General features: G+C 37.8%; 1 protein-coding gene across 1 annotated transcript in view; it reads left to right on the top strand.

Moving 5' to 3' along the window:
- The window catches only part of DGKI (diacylglycerol kinase, iota), a gene marked incomplete at its 3' end in the record, with an annotated part of 182455 nt that overhangs the window by 85272 nt on the left and 81846 nt on the right, over positions 1 to 15337 (top strand). Inside the window, exons 8-11 of the mRNA XM_008566126.1 lie at positions 458 to 532; positions 1030 to 1128; positions 8464 to 8546; positions 11831 to 11891. Of these exons, the coding sequence (XP_008564348.1) occupies positions 458 to 532; positions 1030 to 1128; positions 8464 to 8546; positions 11831 to 11891 (318 nt within the window). The remainder of the gene's footprint in view (positions 1 to 457; positions 533 to 1029; positions 1129 to 8463; positions 8547 to 11830; positions 11892 to 15337) is intronic.

Consider the following 15337-nt stretch of genomic DNA (forward strand, 5'->3'; position numbering starts at 1 on the left):
CAGCGAACAGAAAAAAAAAAAAAGAAAAAACATGAAAAACGGCCTCCTTTTTTACATTTCCACATAGGTGATCTCCATACGAGGAGATGAACTTGAACTTGGTTGGGCGGGAGACGGACCTGGTTGGGCGGGAGACTGGAGCCCCTCAGAGAATTTGGGATTCTTCCATTTTTACTGGGAGGGTTGGCAGGTATAACATGTGTTGTTATGTGAGTCCATGACAGCCTCTGGGGTTCTAACTCCCTGCCCCTCCATGTGGTGGGGACTCAGTCGCTCACTCTGAAGCACTGGACTGATTTCTGTCTGTGGCTTACCCATGAGCAGTGGCTTGGAAGTGTCAAAGCATGAGAAGCATGCATCGAACAGCATGTGCTGCCCTCATCTCCTACACGGTTCTGCATGGGAGACTCTCGGGCCGTCTGCCTCCCAGCTCAGGTGTTCCCTTCTTTCCCTACAGAACTCCCTGAAGGCTTCAAATCGGAAGAAGAAGAGAACAAGCTTTAAAAGAAAAGCCAGTAAAAAAGGAACTGAAGTAAGCATTTCAGAGTTACGTTCCAAACAAATACAACTTCCCCGTCTGTAGCCTCCTCTGTCCCACATGGTCTGGCGCAAGCTTATTCCTCTGATGTGTCTCTTTCCACTCTGTCTCCTTCACTGCACTTGACCACACTAGAATTCTTTCTTTTCTTTAACAACAGTAACAAACCTAAACTCCTGTCACTTTAGAGTCAGAATATTTGTACTTGCTGGAAATGTTATCCCAAAGATGATGAGGATGGAGATAAGAGCTAACATTTCTGGAATGCTTAGAATGTACAGTTTAAAATCAAAAGCATGGCCTAATTCTCCGGAGAAAATTGTGGCTTGAGAAACTTTCTTTGAAGCTTTATATGGAAGGTCCATTAAGAGTTATCCCTGTGAAACAAAATGTAGGGTTTTTTGGGGGTGGTGGTTTCCCACTTCCTTTGCTTTGGGGTTGCCTTTCAAGCCATCGATGTGTATCTTTACAGTGCTGCTTGCTTCTTTCAGCAGGAAAACAAAGGTCGTCCTTTTGTGATAAAACCTATCTCTTCTCCTCTCATGAAACCCTTGCTTGTATTTGTAAATCCCAAGAGTGGAGGAAACCAGGTAAGTCATTTTTTTGAGTTTAACTGAGAAGTTTCCATGATTTCTCGAAAACACAATTCTCAACACCAATTAAAATAGCACCACTAGGACCCCAAGCATTGGACGATAACCGGTTTCTCAGGGATGTGATTACTGTTGCTTCATTAGGGGACAGCCTTCCACATCACAGGGCTGGGCAGAATCTAGAGGTTCAGTGACTTATCGCTCTACTTCCATATAAGACTGCAGCAGAGGCACTCCAAAATCCTAACTGCAGCACTGACACTTTCCATACGGATTTTCAAGAAAGGTCATTCCAGAATTTCTCTTAGATAATGTGTTTCAGGGTTTCTCAGTTCTTGTAGATAGGAAGCCCTTCACCAACTTATTTTTATTTCTTCCTGCTATAATTTAGACCCAACTACTTTTGTCCCTGTCCTCAAAGAGAGAACAATGACTCATCAGTCACAGTGGTCATTAACAAATACCACCAAAGCCGTAGAAAATATCAGCTTCTAAAGATTTCATTTGGTCCTTCCTTGCTGAAATTTGATAGCATAGTTGATATTTACCTCATTTGAGAATAAAGAAGTAGACTTAGAAAAGTTCATTTAAAGGCATACCTAAAGTAACACCGCTCTTTTGAGACTCTTTAGTCACCCCATATAAGAAGGGGAGTCAGATAATTAGGATGACCCAATAGTTCTCGATGATATTCTTATTACTGAAGATACTAGTAATTTTCCAGAATGTATTAATTACATTTAAAGTTTTTCTTAAGGGAGCTTATGATTTAAAGGAGATATTATGCCTCCTTCCCTCTCTTTCTTTAAAATTCTTGATAACTTGCTATGTTAAAAATCTGTATTGACATTATAGAGAACACAGGAAAGAAACGTGTTGTAAGCAAAGAGACAGTTTATTTTCAATATATCCTGCATTTTTGAGTTGCTAAATGATGCTCTACTTATTGTAATGATGGTGATCCTGAGACTGTCACTAGAGGAGGACTTAGGAATGGGTTTCTTTGGAGTGAGGTTCAGTTTGCCCTGAAATCATATCAACTTTCTTAGGCTGGTCTCTCTGGAGCCTGTCAAGGGCTAGTGATGCAGTTGGGAACTATGGAACAGGCAAAGCTAATGTAATTGCCCCTGTGATTTTGGCCACCTCAACACCATATACTAATTAGTAACAAAATATCTTATCATGGTAGTCTATATATAAAATGCATTTACTAAATTATTTTAAGCTTTTTTTTTTCCCCAAGGGCACACAGAAGCTTGTAAGTTTTCCCTGCCTTTAAGGAGCTGACTGTCCAGTAGAGATATAGCCAGTTCCTTTTCCAATTTCTGTATAAATTATTAATGACAGGGACTTCAGAGATTATCTAATGTTGCTTCCTATTTCACTCTATAGAAAACAGATCAAGGAAGCCTAAGTGAATTTTCTAAGGACATCTTGTTAATGAAACAAAAGGAGGAAATGGGAAGAATATAATTCAAGCGACGTTAACCGTATGTGAGTTCTAAATTGAGTGGATCAGACTGCAAGTGCCATGAAATTTCAGAGGCAAACTGTGATGTGAGAGTGATAAGGAAATGGTGTAAGCGAGATGGCTGAAATCGAAGATGGGCATTACTTAATTACGCAAAGGAGAGAAGACTGGAGGAATGCCTTTTTCTTCTCTCTGCTGTGGCGAGTTCCTCTTCGTTATTTCAAGGCTCAGTAGTGCCATTCTGAACCATTTCTCAGAATTAATCACCCTTTCCTCTGTGCTCCCACAGCCCTTGGTACACACCTGTATTCTGTGAATTGCAACATAAGTGCTCTGTGTGTGTCTATTCTGTTAGGATATAGACTCCATAACACCAGGGCTGTACCTTTGAATCTATGATTTCTAGCACATGGCACATAGCAAACAAATAATTGTATAATAGACTATATGAATAGAAGGACAGATGTTCTGAAAATTGTTCATATTGAGGACAGTATGGTGAGTGGAACATGAATATTAAGTTATTTGGAAATGTGATTAGATAAAGATGAGAATAAGCCTATGGAACACTATCTTAAAAACTTAGCTGAAGATTTTGGATTTGTGCAATGGAAACTAGGATTTTGCTGTTTAAAATACTTTAGTTTTAAAAATCTTCTGGTTTTTGAACAGAGGAGTAATATAATTGAATATAATCTGCACACAATTTGCTTGGGGATCCTGTTAAAATCAAGACTGTGTTTCAGCAGTTCAGGGGATGGGTGCTGAGATTTGGTACCCACCCCCTGAATGTTTTAATAAGCTCCTTTTTAGCAATTTATTTAATTAATTTGCTTTTAGATATAAAGCACTCTCATCTCTTCCCTTCTTTGAAACTTAGGCTTCAAACTTTTTTTTAAAACTTGCTTAGTGTTGTGTTCTTTAAGTAAATAACTAGATGATAGTGCCATCTAGTGGCAAGGAAAGTACCTGTGGCTTTTCCCTTCACACAGTATTTTAAACATAAGGAAAATTTCCAACGTTTTGAAGGAATATCTTGGGATAAACATATACAAAGACTGCTTCTATGTCTTTCTTCTAAACAATTCCTTCTTTTAAAATTTCTTTTCTTAAACTTCACCGTAATTGTATCTTTGTTTTGTTAACACTAAGGCAGAGATGACACTGGGTATTTTGCAGACTGTAGAGGTTAGGAGCACTGCTGTTACTGCTGGGATCTGAATTATTTGAGGAAACAGGCACTGTAATCAGTGAACAAAATTTCAACTTTGAGTGACTCTTCCTGTGAGAAGCAGTAGTGAGGGGTGGATAGAGTTTACCCCAACACAGTCCCCTCCTCAGTGTGGAAGCTTTTGAGGACTAGAGAAGCAGACCCCCTCTCTTACATTTCTGTCTGCTTTGACCTCAAAACTTACTGTTTTTCTTTACTGCCTTTCACTCACCAGAATCTTTTGATCTGAGTCTTAAGAGACCCCTCTTTCTCAGTGTTGCCTGCTTTCACACTGTCTCCCCCATGTTCCACCATGACTTCATCTGCTGGTGACCTAGATTATAAACTGAGGGTTAAGCAGATGTTCTGACCACTAGGATGATCCTAGCCCTCCAGTCCTGAGAGTTGTGGGGTCCAGACCCTGGCTCCTCACACCACTCAGTGTGGAATCCCAGGGTAGAGGGTGGCAGGAGTTGGATCCCTGAATCAGAGCTTCCAGGGACCTTATGAAGAGAGTGGCCTGAGGGAGGGGTATTCAGCTGGTGGGCAGGCTCATGCTGACTGAGTTCACACCACCTTCTGAGAACTGGCTTTCTTAGACCAGGACCGCCCTTTCTAAGTCAGGGGCCAGTCACACCAAGGTGGGAAGGAGAAAGGGAAGGCAAAAAGAATTTAAAAACTTCCTATGAGAAATGTGAGTCCCGAAATTATTTCTAAATACTTGGACAAACAATCTCAATGAAAGCATTAATTTTTGCAATGCTGGTGACTTTTCAACCTGGGGTTACATCAAGAATCACTACATTGAGATAAGAATCAAGGCTCCTACTAAGGTGCAGAGTGGGCAGGGAATAGGGCAGAGGTCAGTGGATGGGGCACATGTCAGAATCCAATCTCAAGATCTTGTCAAGTCAGCCTCAACATGTGGAGTGAAAACAAGCAAACCATGAATCTGTGGAAAGTCCCTTTTTCCAAGTCATAATATTGGGGTGAGTACGGGGGCAGCTAAGACCCAAACCAAGCCCCTTTGATAGGTCCGGGACGCGGATGTCCAGCTCCATAGTCTGTAGCCATAATGATGTATCAACAATGTCAGTCTGACTGTCTTGATTAAGAGACGGACTATCTTGATTAAGTCCCTTGTCAGTGACTCCTTGTTTCCTATAAAATAAAGCTCAAGCTCCTTAGCATAAATGATTGAGTCTACAATTCACTTCAGCAATTTCGTTTCCCAATACTCTCTGCTTCATGGTGTATAAAACTGAACAGAGTGTGGTTTCTCCATGGCATGTGTTGCTGTCACCCCCCTCTTTTGCCCTAACCTTGAAACTTCTCCCTCTATCCATATGGAAAGAGATGGTTAACTCTACTCATCTTTCAAGACAGTTCAGATATCACACCTAGGATGTCTTTCGTCTCCACACTTGGGCTTAGAGTATCTCCTCTGGACACTCATGCCTCTCAGTAGGCATCTCTGACTTGGCACTTACCATCTTTAGTGAATTTATTTTGTATTGTTCTCTTTCCACCAGATTCTGAGTGTACGCCTGGCACAGCATAGGAGCCTAATACATATTTAATGAATAAATGACTTATTCCTTTGGGGTTGTTTGGAGCCAGTTTGAAGTAACCATTTCTAAAGCTCTTCCTCCTACTAACTTTTATTTTCTACAGGCCTGTCTTATTGTCTGGGCAGTTGTTCTTCCTCGATCTAGATAACGCCTACACAATAGAAGCCAAGACTTAGTAACATGGCAGACTGTTTCAGCCCACGCTAGAGTTACGGTGCTTTGATGGAGATGGATGTACTGTTTGAGCTGACCTGTTCTTAATGGCTTTTCCACACCTCCAAATCATTATTATATTTTCTTTTATGAATAATGCATATAATTCCCTTTTGAGAGCAAGATTATCTCTGTTTTGTTTATCTCTCTATTCTTCCACCTAAAACTATGCCTGGCACATAGTTGGTGAATGGGTGAATCTTGTTCATTTCCCTCTAGAATAATCTACCAACTTTCTGGGAAGTTGTTTTCTTCTGTTGCATCCCCTCCCCAACACCCAGAACTGTAAAAAATAATTTTTTTGCCCCTTAAGCATACGCAATCTCATAATATCTAAAAAAGTTCTGTGGTCAATGAGGCATTATATCTACAACAGCATGCATTTATTGGGATTAATGTGTATGCTGTTTTTTCATTTAGAGAAAATTAGACTCTTGGACAAAAGTTAGAGCTTTTGTGTTTGGCATATATTGAGACATGTTAATAAGTGACAGTTGTGTGAATAACTGAGTAGATTTAATTCTGCCACGAGAAAGAAACAAATTAACCTTATCCTGGTGAATTAGTGTTTGTCAAACCATTCCGTTCTATTTAATAAATTACCTCTATTAAAACTCTAAAGTAGCTTATCCTAGAGGTTATGGCAGAGTTAATAGAACTCATTTAAAACATGTGAGTCAGACCTTTTTCTCCACCCACTAGGATTAATTTTTAAAAATGCTTTCATTAAAGCACTCATTTTTCCTAATGAATATCATATTTTGAAAAGAAGATTACTTTTTAAAAGAAGTAATTCTATCATGCCTGAATGTAAACTCTGATAGGATAGCCATGCATGGCTATTGAAGTTATCCTGGCACAAATCAGGCAGAGTGGGATTATTCCAATAGGCTGAAATGGAAATGGTCCCTCTTAGAGGTATGCAGTGCACAACTTGCCAGGCTGAATTAATACTCCTTCCTGCAAAGGATAAATTGAGATAATTAGATGTTTCAACTAATGCAAGTTGAAAATGAGCAAAACCAAAACTGTATGGCCACTCAAATCTTTTAGAGAAATTTTAGGTTAAGAAAAACAACGTGTCAAAAAACAGCCTCTTGATACTTTTTATTTTTATGATTTGAAAAGTGTTAATTACCTAGTCTTATATGCACGATAGGAGAAGCTGAAATTAAGATGTGCACTCTGCCACAGCAAAGGTGAAAGGAGTGATTAACATCAGCAATTCATACTGCTCTCTGAGTCTAAAACTGAAAAATTAATTTTCTAGCAAGTCAGTTGGAAATGTTTTATAAATTGGTTCATCATTAAAATGACTTCTGTGTTACCTGTAAAACATAAAAAATTATTTGAGATAAGCCCGAATACACTTGATAGTAAAGCCCATCGTGGGAAGAAAGAAAATGATCTGGTATTTAGTTGGTGTTATGTATCTATCTCTGAATTTGATAGGAAGCAAATATGTCATTTGGTGAAACTAAAGGATTAGTTACAATAATTAAGGATAGAATGTTATTCCTAAAATTACAGCAAGCACATGATAAAGCAGAACTTTTAAATTACAGGTTTGGATGATATGTGGAACAAAAGACCTGTATTGGCCTCTGTAACAACTGGCATAACAATGTGATAATTATAAACTACACTTTAGCCCTCACATCCTCAAGTGTAATTTAATGAATAGATTAACAAGGAGCAAAAAGAAAGGGACTTAACATTTACAAAGGTCTATTTTGTGCCACATACTGTGCTAGATACGTAACTATTACTGATTCATTTAATTCTCATAATCACCTGGAAGGTAGACATCCCTTCTATTTTATATACTGCATCGCTGCAGGACTATAAATGTTCATGATTACCCAGTTAGAACACCCAAGTTCTGACTCAAACCTCAGGCTATTTCTACTATACTAGAATGACTCTTAAACACAGCATATTAGATATACAAACTTAGGAATACTTTAGGAAGAGCAGTCATGTTATTTACCAGAGGAACAATGTTACAAGCAACAAACCCTGCTCAACTGATTAAAAATTATTTGCTGTGGTTGATAAAAGGAGGCATCCTACTCAATTTTAAAGCTGTTTTGGTACTGCTTAATAGAAAGATCTTTTTTAAATTTCTTGTTTGCTCAATCCGCTTTAAGAAATGATTTCCAAAACTACCTGTGTTTGCCATAATGATTATCTCTATGAATGTCAGAGTTACTTATAATGCTCCAAAAATGTTCATGGGAGAGAGAAACGTTTGGCTTAAACAAACCGATAGACATGGAGACTGAAAAATGTCAAAATAAGCTATAACTTCGAGCCTGTAAAATTCTTGCTTCAGTTAGAAAAAATTGTCAATAAAATTATACTTAGCTAATACTCCTCATCTTTTATATTATTCAAAGACAATAATAATCTGTACAGTAAAATAAAAATTAAAGTTAAATTACATAGGCTGACTAATAACTTCCCTATATGGATTTTTATACATTAAGTAATGATGGTAAAACTAACAGATACTATTCATTAAGTGCTTATGGCATGTTAAGCGATGGGATGTGCTGCTCAAACATTATTGCATTTAATTTTTGCAACAAGTCTGGGAGGTAGGCATTCTTTTCTCCATATAAAAGAGAGGGGGTGCTGAGCTTAGTGAAATTAAGAAACTTGCCCAGAGTTACACATGTTAGACAAACATCTCACCTGGACATTCAACCTATGTATAGCTGTGACCAAAGCCCATGATTTTAACTACTTTATACTGCTTATAATTAGATATTACTTTAGAGTCAAGAATTTCTTTTTATTTTTTAAATGAGCAGTTCATATTGGGAAATTTCTTTCTATTATTGTCATTTTTTCTTTCTTTACAGGGAACCAAAGTCCTGCAGATGTTCATGTGGTACCTGAACCCACGGCAAGTCTTTGATCTTTCTCAGGAAGGGCCAAAAGATGCGTAAGTCTGGAAATACCCTCCATGGTTCAAATGTATTTTAGGCAAATGAGAAGAACTTTCTGCTGTGGGATCAAGCTCTACTATCTGTAATACATTGTAAAATATTTTCTGACCATCTCTTATCTACTTTTTCACCTGTACAATGCTCCCTTTAAAAGTTCATCTGACTTTCTCTCCTATTCTTTTTTTTTTTTAATTTTAAATTCTCAATATACGTTGTAGTTGATTTTCATGTTCCTTTACCTGTTCCTCTTTCCCCCCTCCCTCTCTCCCTACCCACCCCACAACATCATATCTGTTCACTTGTCTTAACACAATCAAGGAATTGTTGTGATTATTGTGTCTTCTTCCCCCCCTACCCTTTATTTGTTTGTATATTTATTTATTTATTTTTAGCTCCCACAAGTGAGAACATGTGGTATTTCTTTTTCTGTGCCTGACTTGTTTCACTTAATATAATGTTCTCTAAGTCCACCCATGTTGTTACAAATGGCAGTATTTCATTTTTTTTTCCTTTTTTTTTTTTTGTCTTTTTTACTGACCGGTAACGGGATCACAACCCTCGGTGTTGCGCCCGTATCGGGGACTGGCAACGGGATCGCAACCCTCGGTGTTGCGCCCGCACCGCACTCAGCCAGTGAGCAGGAACCGGTCTCCACATGGGATCTGAACCCTCGGCGGGAGCGCCGCCGCGCTCCCAAGCGGCGCACTCTCCAGTGCGCCACCAGGCCGGCCCTCTTTTTTTTTTTTTTATAGCAGAGTAGTATTCCATTGTGTAGATGTACCACAGTTTCCTTATACACTCATCAGATGATGGACATTTTGGCTGTTTCCAACTCTTGGCTATTGTAAATAGTGCTGCAATAAACATGGGAGTACAGGTATACCTTTGACTTGATGATTTCCGTTCCTCTGGGTATATTCCCAGCAGTGGAATAGCTGGATCATATGGTAGATCTATCTGTAATTGTTTGAGGAACCTCCATACCATTTTCCATAAAGGCTGCACCATTTTGCAGTCCCACCAACAATGTATGAGAGTTCCTTTTTCTCCACAACCTCACCAGCATTTATCATTCTCAGTCTTTTGGATATTAGTCATCCTAATTGGAGTGAGATGGTATCTCACAGTGGTTTTGATTTGCATTTCCCAGATGCTGAGTAATGCTGAGTATTTTTTCATGTGTCTGTTGGCCATTTGTATATCATCCTTTGAGAAGCCTATTCAGCTCCTTCGCCCATTTTTTAATTGGGTTTTTTGTTGTTGTTGTAAAGTTGTTTGAGTTCCTTGTATATTCTGGATATTAATTCTTTGTCAGGTGTATATTTTGCAAATATTTTCTCCCACTCTGTTGGTTTTTTCACTCTGTTGATTGTTTCTTTTGCTATGCAGAAGGTTTTTAGTTTGATATAATTCCATTTGTTTATTTTTCCTTTGGTTGCTTGTGCTTTTGGGGTCCTATTCATGAAGTCTGTACCCAATCCTACTTCCTGGAGTGGTTCCCCTATGTTTTCTTTAAAGAGTTTTATTGTTTCAGGATGTATATTTAATTCTTTAATCCATTTTGAGTTGATTTTGGTATTTGGTGCTCTTTATTGGGTTAGTTTTCTTCAAAACATATCTTCCCAGTTGTTTAATCAGTGACTATTTCTAGTGTGTTTGCTGCTTATGTATATGCAGCTGTAGATTATTCACAGAAAGTCTGTTAATTGAGGAAGGACTCCTCATTTTCCTGTTTACGCATGTGCAACTTTGGAGATGCACATGAATGGGAATGAAAGTGTCTCTCTGTGCAGGGCAGCCACATTTGTTTATGAACCTTTGTATTAGCGGGGGTGTGTGTGCATATGTGTGCATTTGAGAGAGAGATACTGACTGCTAAATTGATAATATCGATGGACTCCACACCAGTGTAGAAGAGACATGTTAATTCCTGCACAATCTCTTTTCTGAGATTCTCAGAAATCTCTTTGTCTGTTTTTGTAGGAAGTGTTGACAATAAAATCTAGAAATCATATCCTATTTCTTCCCTTTGGTGAGAGGCACATGGTGGGAAAGAGCAGGGACCCTTCTGCTGTTGTCTGGTTCCCTGTTTTAAGTCCATCTATTAAGATAATTTAGATGATATCTGATAAACATTAGAACATAAGGGATATCAATTATTTTTTAGTAAGTAACAATACCAGAGGCAAAGAGATGTCAGTTCAGATCGTTTCTGGAGAAATAGTATTCCTGTTAAAAATGGATAAATTATATATTTTAAGCATGTAGGAGGACATGCTATATGAAAATTAATTTCTGACATCCTCTTAATCTATGAACTTCTTTGCCACTAGATTCTGCTGTAAGACTTCTTTATTTTTTTTCTGTTTTGGTTCTGCTAGGGAAAATCTGCTACTCTTGGCTTGTGCTCTTTTCGATGCTTACTTTTCTTAAGATTTTTTCACTTTTTTAGACTTCAGGTATACATTTCATAGGTCACCAATAAAACCATGGCAGGATAGGAAATATTTTCAGAAAAAAACATATTATTTGATTTAAATAGGTGATGTTTTCTCAAGCAGAATTGTTAACAGCTTCCCTTAAGCAAAATATTTAGCAGGGGTTGTATCACTGCATTTTCTTAAGAGCCAATAAGAAAGAGAAAATGATTGAATTTCAATCAGGCAAATTCAAAATAAAGAAAAATCAGTAGATCTCCCCACTTTGGGCTGAGGGTGTAAGTAGGGGTGTAAGTGAGTGAGTTGAGAGGTAGATGAAATCGTGGGTGTGGTAGCAATGATAGTAGGAAATCCTGCCCATCCCTCTGGAAAACATCACTTGGATTAAGAATGTGATGGTTATGTTTGAAAAATAGATAGAATTAGCAAAAGCCAATAAAATGTAAGGAGGAAACATATAAGGACTGTTGATTACCAATTAATGATGATTATTTTTTTGGAGGAAAAAAGGGAGGAGAGTGATGAGAAAAGAAAAAAGAAGTCGAGACTAATGAGGAAAGTAATGTGCATTGACATATTAATAGGAATTATGGGAAATAAAACTCTAGGACGTTCTAAAATTCTGTTCTACGTTGGCCATTGAAAAATAATGTACATCTGATCCAATTGTTGGAGTCAGTCCTCCTGTGGTTACTTGGAAACTAGTTTTGCTGGTATTGTCATCCTCATGAGTATACATTTTCCCTATGGGACACCAGCCCTACCATTTTGTCCCGTGTTTTCTCTCTGCTATAGTCAGTCATGTGTTCTATTGTTTACTTTTTCTTCTATTTCCTCTCCAGGCTTGAGTTGTATAGGAAAGTACCAAATCTACGAATTCTGGCCTGTGGTGGGGATGGAACGGTAGGTCCTTGGAAGAGAATACAGTTCTCTCCTTTATTTCTTCTATCTTTATTATTGTTTTTCTTGTGACAGTCCTATGTCTTCATTTCCAGTCTTTCCAATCCCCTAGAGCACATTTCTCTCATATGAATCATAGCCCGTAAGGGTTAGAAGGGACTTCAGTATCCCCATGGATACATACTTGATCTTTCTAAAGTATGCTTTACTCCCTCAACTGTACTGTATCCTTCCCTATTCCACAAGGTAAAGATGTGGTCAAATCATTAAAATGAAGGTTTTAGGTAGCTAAATTTTTTAAAAAATAAAAACTGATCTATTTCCATTTATTCTTAATAATTGGTCACATTTAATAAAAAGAAATATGTGGACACAATTGAATTATTGCATTTCTTTTTTTACTAGTGGAATTAAAACTCAGAGTATTAACTAACATTGCCTTGCCTTAAAGACCCTTAATTGGTCCCGTTTATATTAATTTTTGAAGAAAAGATGGAATTGGGCTGAAGTTTAGTATCATGGATATATTTCTCCCTGTTTGTGACATCTCATCTCTCATCTGTTTCTCCATTTGGCTTCTACTTATGTTAATAAATTTAGCAAAGGAAAATAATTGAGAATTGTGACATTTCGATTGTGTCGTTCAATGTATTTTTCTACTGGATTTGGAGTCTGATTTCATAGGATCTAGAATTGTATTATTAACTATCTTTGGTTTTTCTTTAATCTCCCTAATTAGAATGTTTTACTCTCAAAGGTAGCAACAAAGTCTTCTCTCTCATAGCACATTAGCACTTAATATAGCATTGGATACACGTTATAGACTAATAAATGCAACTGGAATGAAATAGAACAGTGATTCCATTGGACCCTCAAGATACTCTGTGGGAAGAACAAACATTTTCCAATTGGGAAAATAGTGTTTACCATTCTTCAAGATTCCTAATACACATTTTTAGCTTATAAAACTCATTATAAAATCTTATAGCAAAGAAGCCAAACCTATTTAACTTTGTTTAACCCAATGTTTTCCAAAGTCATTTGGCCATGGATTTTTTTTTTTTTGCCATAATGCCAATTAAATTTTAATTGATTATAGTGTTCTTGGGAGACATATTTAGGGATATGCTAGTGTGGAATTTTCCCAACTTCCTTTGGTAAGAATTACATCTAAACGAAACCTCTGGGGATAGGCACACTGTGTTCTCCCTTGTTTTTCCTTGTTCCTTTCTTCTACTCAGTAGACATGTGCAGGAAGCAATGTGCTAGGTTATGTCATATTCTGTGATTAGGTAAATATTTGAAAACATGGGATTTTAAAGCATGAAGGATAAAGAGAAAAGAGAGACAAGTCCAGATACTTGTGAAACACATAATTATGGAGTCTACGCCAAAGTCCAAAAGGAAAATGAAAAGACAGAAGGACAGAAGGACAACCAGTAGTCTGTTATGTCAAGAAAACAAAGTTTCAAGAAAGAGGAAGTGGTTGAACCTTTAAGGAGATACTGAAGAATTACCATTCAATTTGGAGACGAGGAAGTAACTGGTGATTTCAAGAAAGCTGTTTCAATAGAGTGCATACTTTTTCCTCTTAGGAACCTTATCTATGTTCTTAATTTCAGCTTTCACATACTTCCATGTACCTCACAAATGCATGAATCATCTATACTTGGATCATCCCACAGTCACGTGCAAAAGACATGCCTAAAAGTACATTTACCCTAGCATTAGTGCATACTTTTGAGCTATTATTTTTGTCAGTAGTAACATCTGTAGTCCAATCACTCAGGATCAAAACTTTCCTTATCTTGTACCTTATTTTATTTTATTTTACCTTGTTAAAATAAGGTGTTTTGTGAGAAAAATAAAAGGTTTATGAAACGGTATCGTGGTACCTGTATTAGTCCATTTCTGTTGCTTATAGCATAAATACCTGGAACTGGGTAGTTTGTAAGGAAACAAAATTTATTGCTTACAGTTTCAGAGGCTGGGAAGTCCAAAATGCAGGGAATACATCTGGTAAAGACCTTGGTGGTGGTGACAGTGATCTGGGGGTATCACATGGCAGAAATGGCGGGGGAGAGCGAGAGAGAGAGAGAGAGAGAGAGAGAGAGAGAGAGATACTCTCACATGCTCTCCTTTTAAAGCCTTCAGAACCACCCCCATGACTGTCATTAAACCATTCACTATGGTAGGGTCCTCACAATCTAATCACCTCATCAAGGCCTCACCTTTCAATTACTGTAATAGGATTTTCCCCCTCAACAGTTACAGTTAAGATTAAGCTTCAATCACTTTGGGGTGGGGTTGGGGGGACATTCAAACCACTGCAGTACCATTTATCATGGTATGTGATTGATATTTTTTGTTTTATTAGTTTAGAATTTGAAACTTTTAATTTTAGATGGAAGCAGAGTTTATATAAAGAAGAAGTAGCCCAATGGATTAATGAAGAGAAACTACTGACTTTCAGCAAGTGGAATATAACTGTGGAGAGCGTCAGGCATATATTTGACATAAGGTATTCAGCCTTTAGCTAGTGAGCGTATCTATCCCCATAGAAGCTGTCAGAATTCTCCCAGTGTAGTGACAGGCTCAAGGAGGAATCAGAAATGGAATATTTTTTGACTGATTAGGATGAGGGTATGTTAAACCTTAACCATATTAGTTTAAATGTACAAAGAACTGTTTAATATATAAAATTTTTTTTGTATTATTTTGGAAAAAAGTTATTATGCTTCAAGATTAGTTACTTTAATTGTACATTAATAAAAAAATACAAGGAGGAAGAGTGATATCTCTTTCTCTCTCAAAAACGCACTTGAAGGGCCGGCCCGGTGGCGCACTACGCTAGTGCGCCGCTTGGGAAGCGCGGTGGCGCTCCCGCCAAGGGTTCGGATCCCACATGCAGACCGGTTCCCGCTCACTGGCTGGGCGAGGCGCGGGGGCAACACCGAGGGTTGCGATCCCGTTGCCGGTCCTGGTCCGGTACGGGGGCGACACTGAGGGTTGCGATCCGTTCCCGGACAGGGAAAAAAAAAAAAAAAAAACGCACTTGAAGGTAGAGGTGGAAGAGGTTGTTCTGCCCCTGTTTCTGTGACCTTTGGCAGGTTCCTTAGAGACTTTCTAAATCTGCAAAGGAATACATTCACATTTCTAAGGTTCTTCACAGTTGTAGCATTATAACAGCATAGACCATTATCCACATTTGTAATTTTAAATTTTCTAGAAGGCACTTTAAATAAAAAGCAGGTGAAATCAATTTTATAACACATTTTATTTATTATTTACCTAAAATGTTATCATTTCAACATGGAATTTATAAAAATTATTAATGAGCTGTTTTCTTTTTTATTTGTATAGTCTTTGAAATCCAGCATGTATTTTATGCTTACAGCATATCCAGTTTGAATTGGCCATGTTCAAGTGCCCAGTCACCACATGTGGCC

This window comes from Galeopterus variegatus, unplaced genomic scaffold (assembly GCF_000696425.1).
Source record: "Galeopterus variegatus unplaced genomic scaffold, G_variegatus-3.0.2 Scaffold223, whole genome shotgun sequence".
NCBI classification, from domain to species: domain Eukaryota; kingdom Metazoa; phylum Chordata; class Mammalia; order Dermoptera; family Cynocephalidae; genus Galeopterus; species Galeopterus variegatus.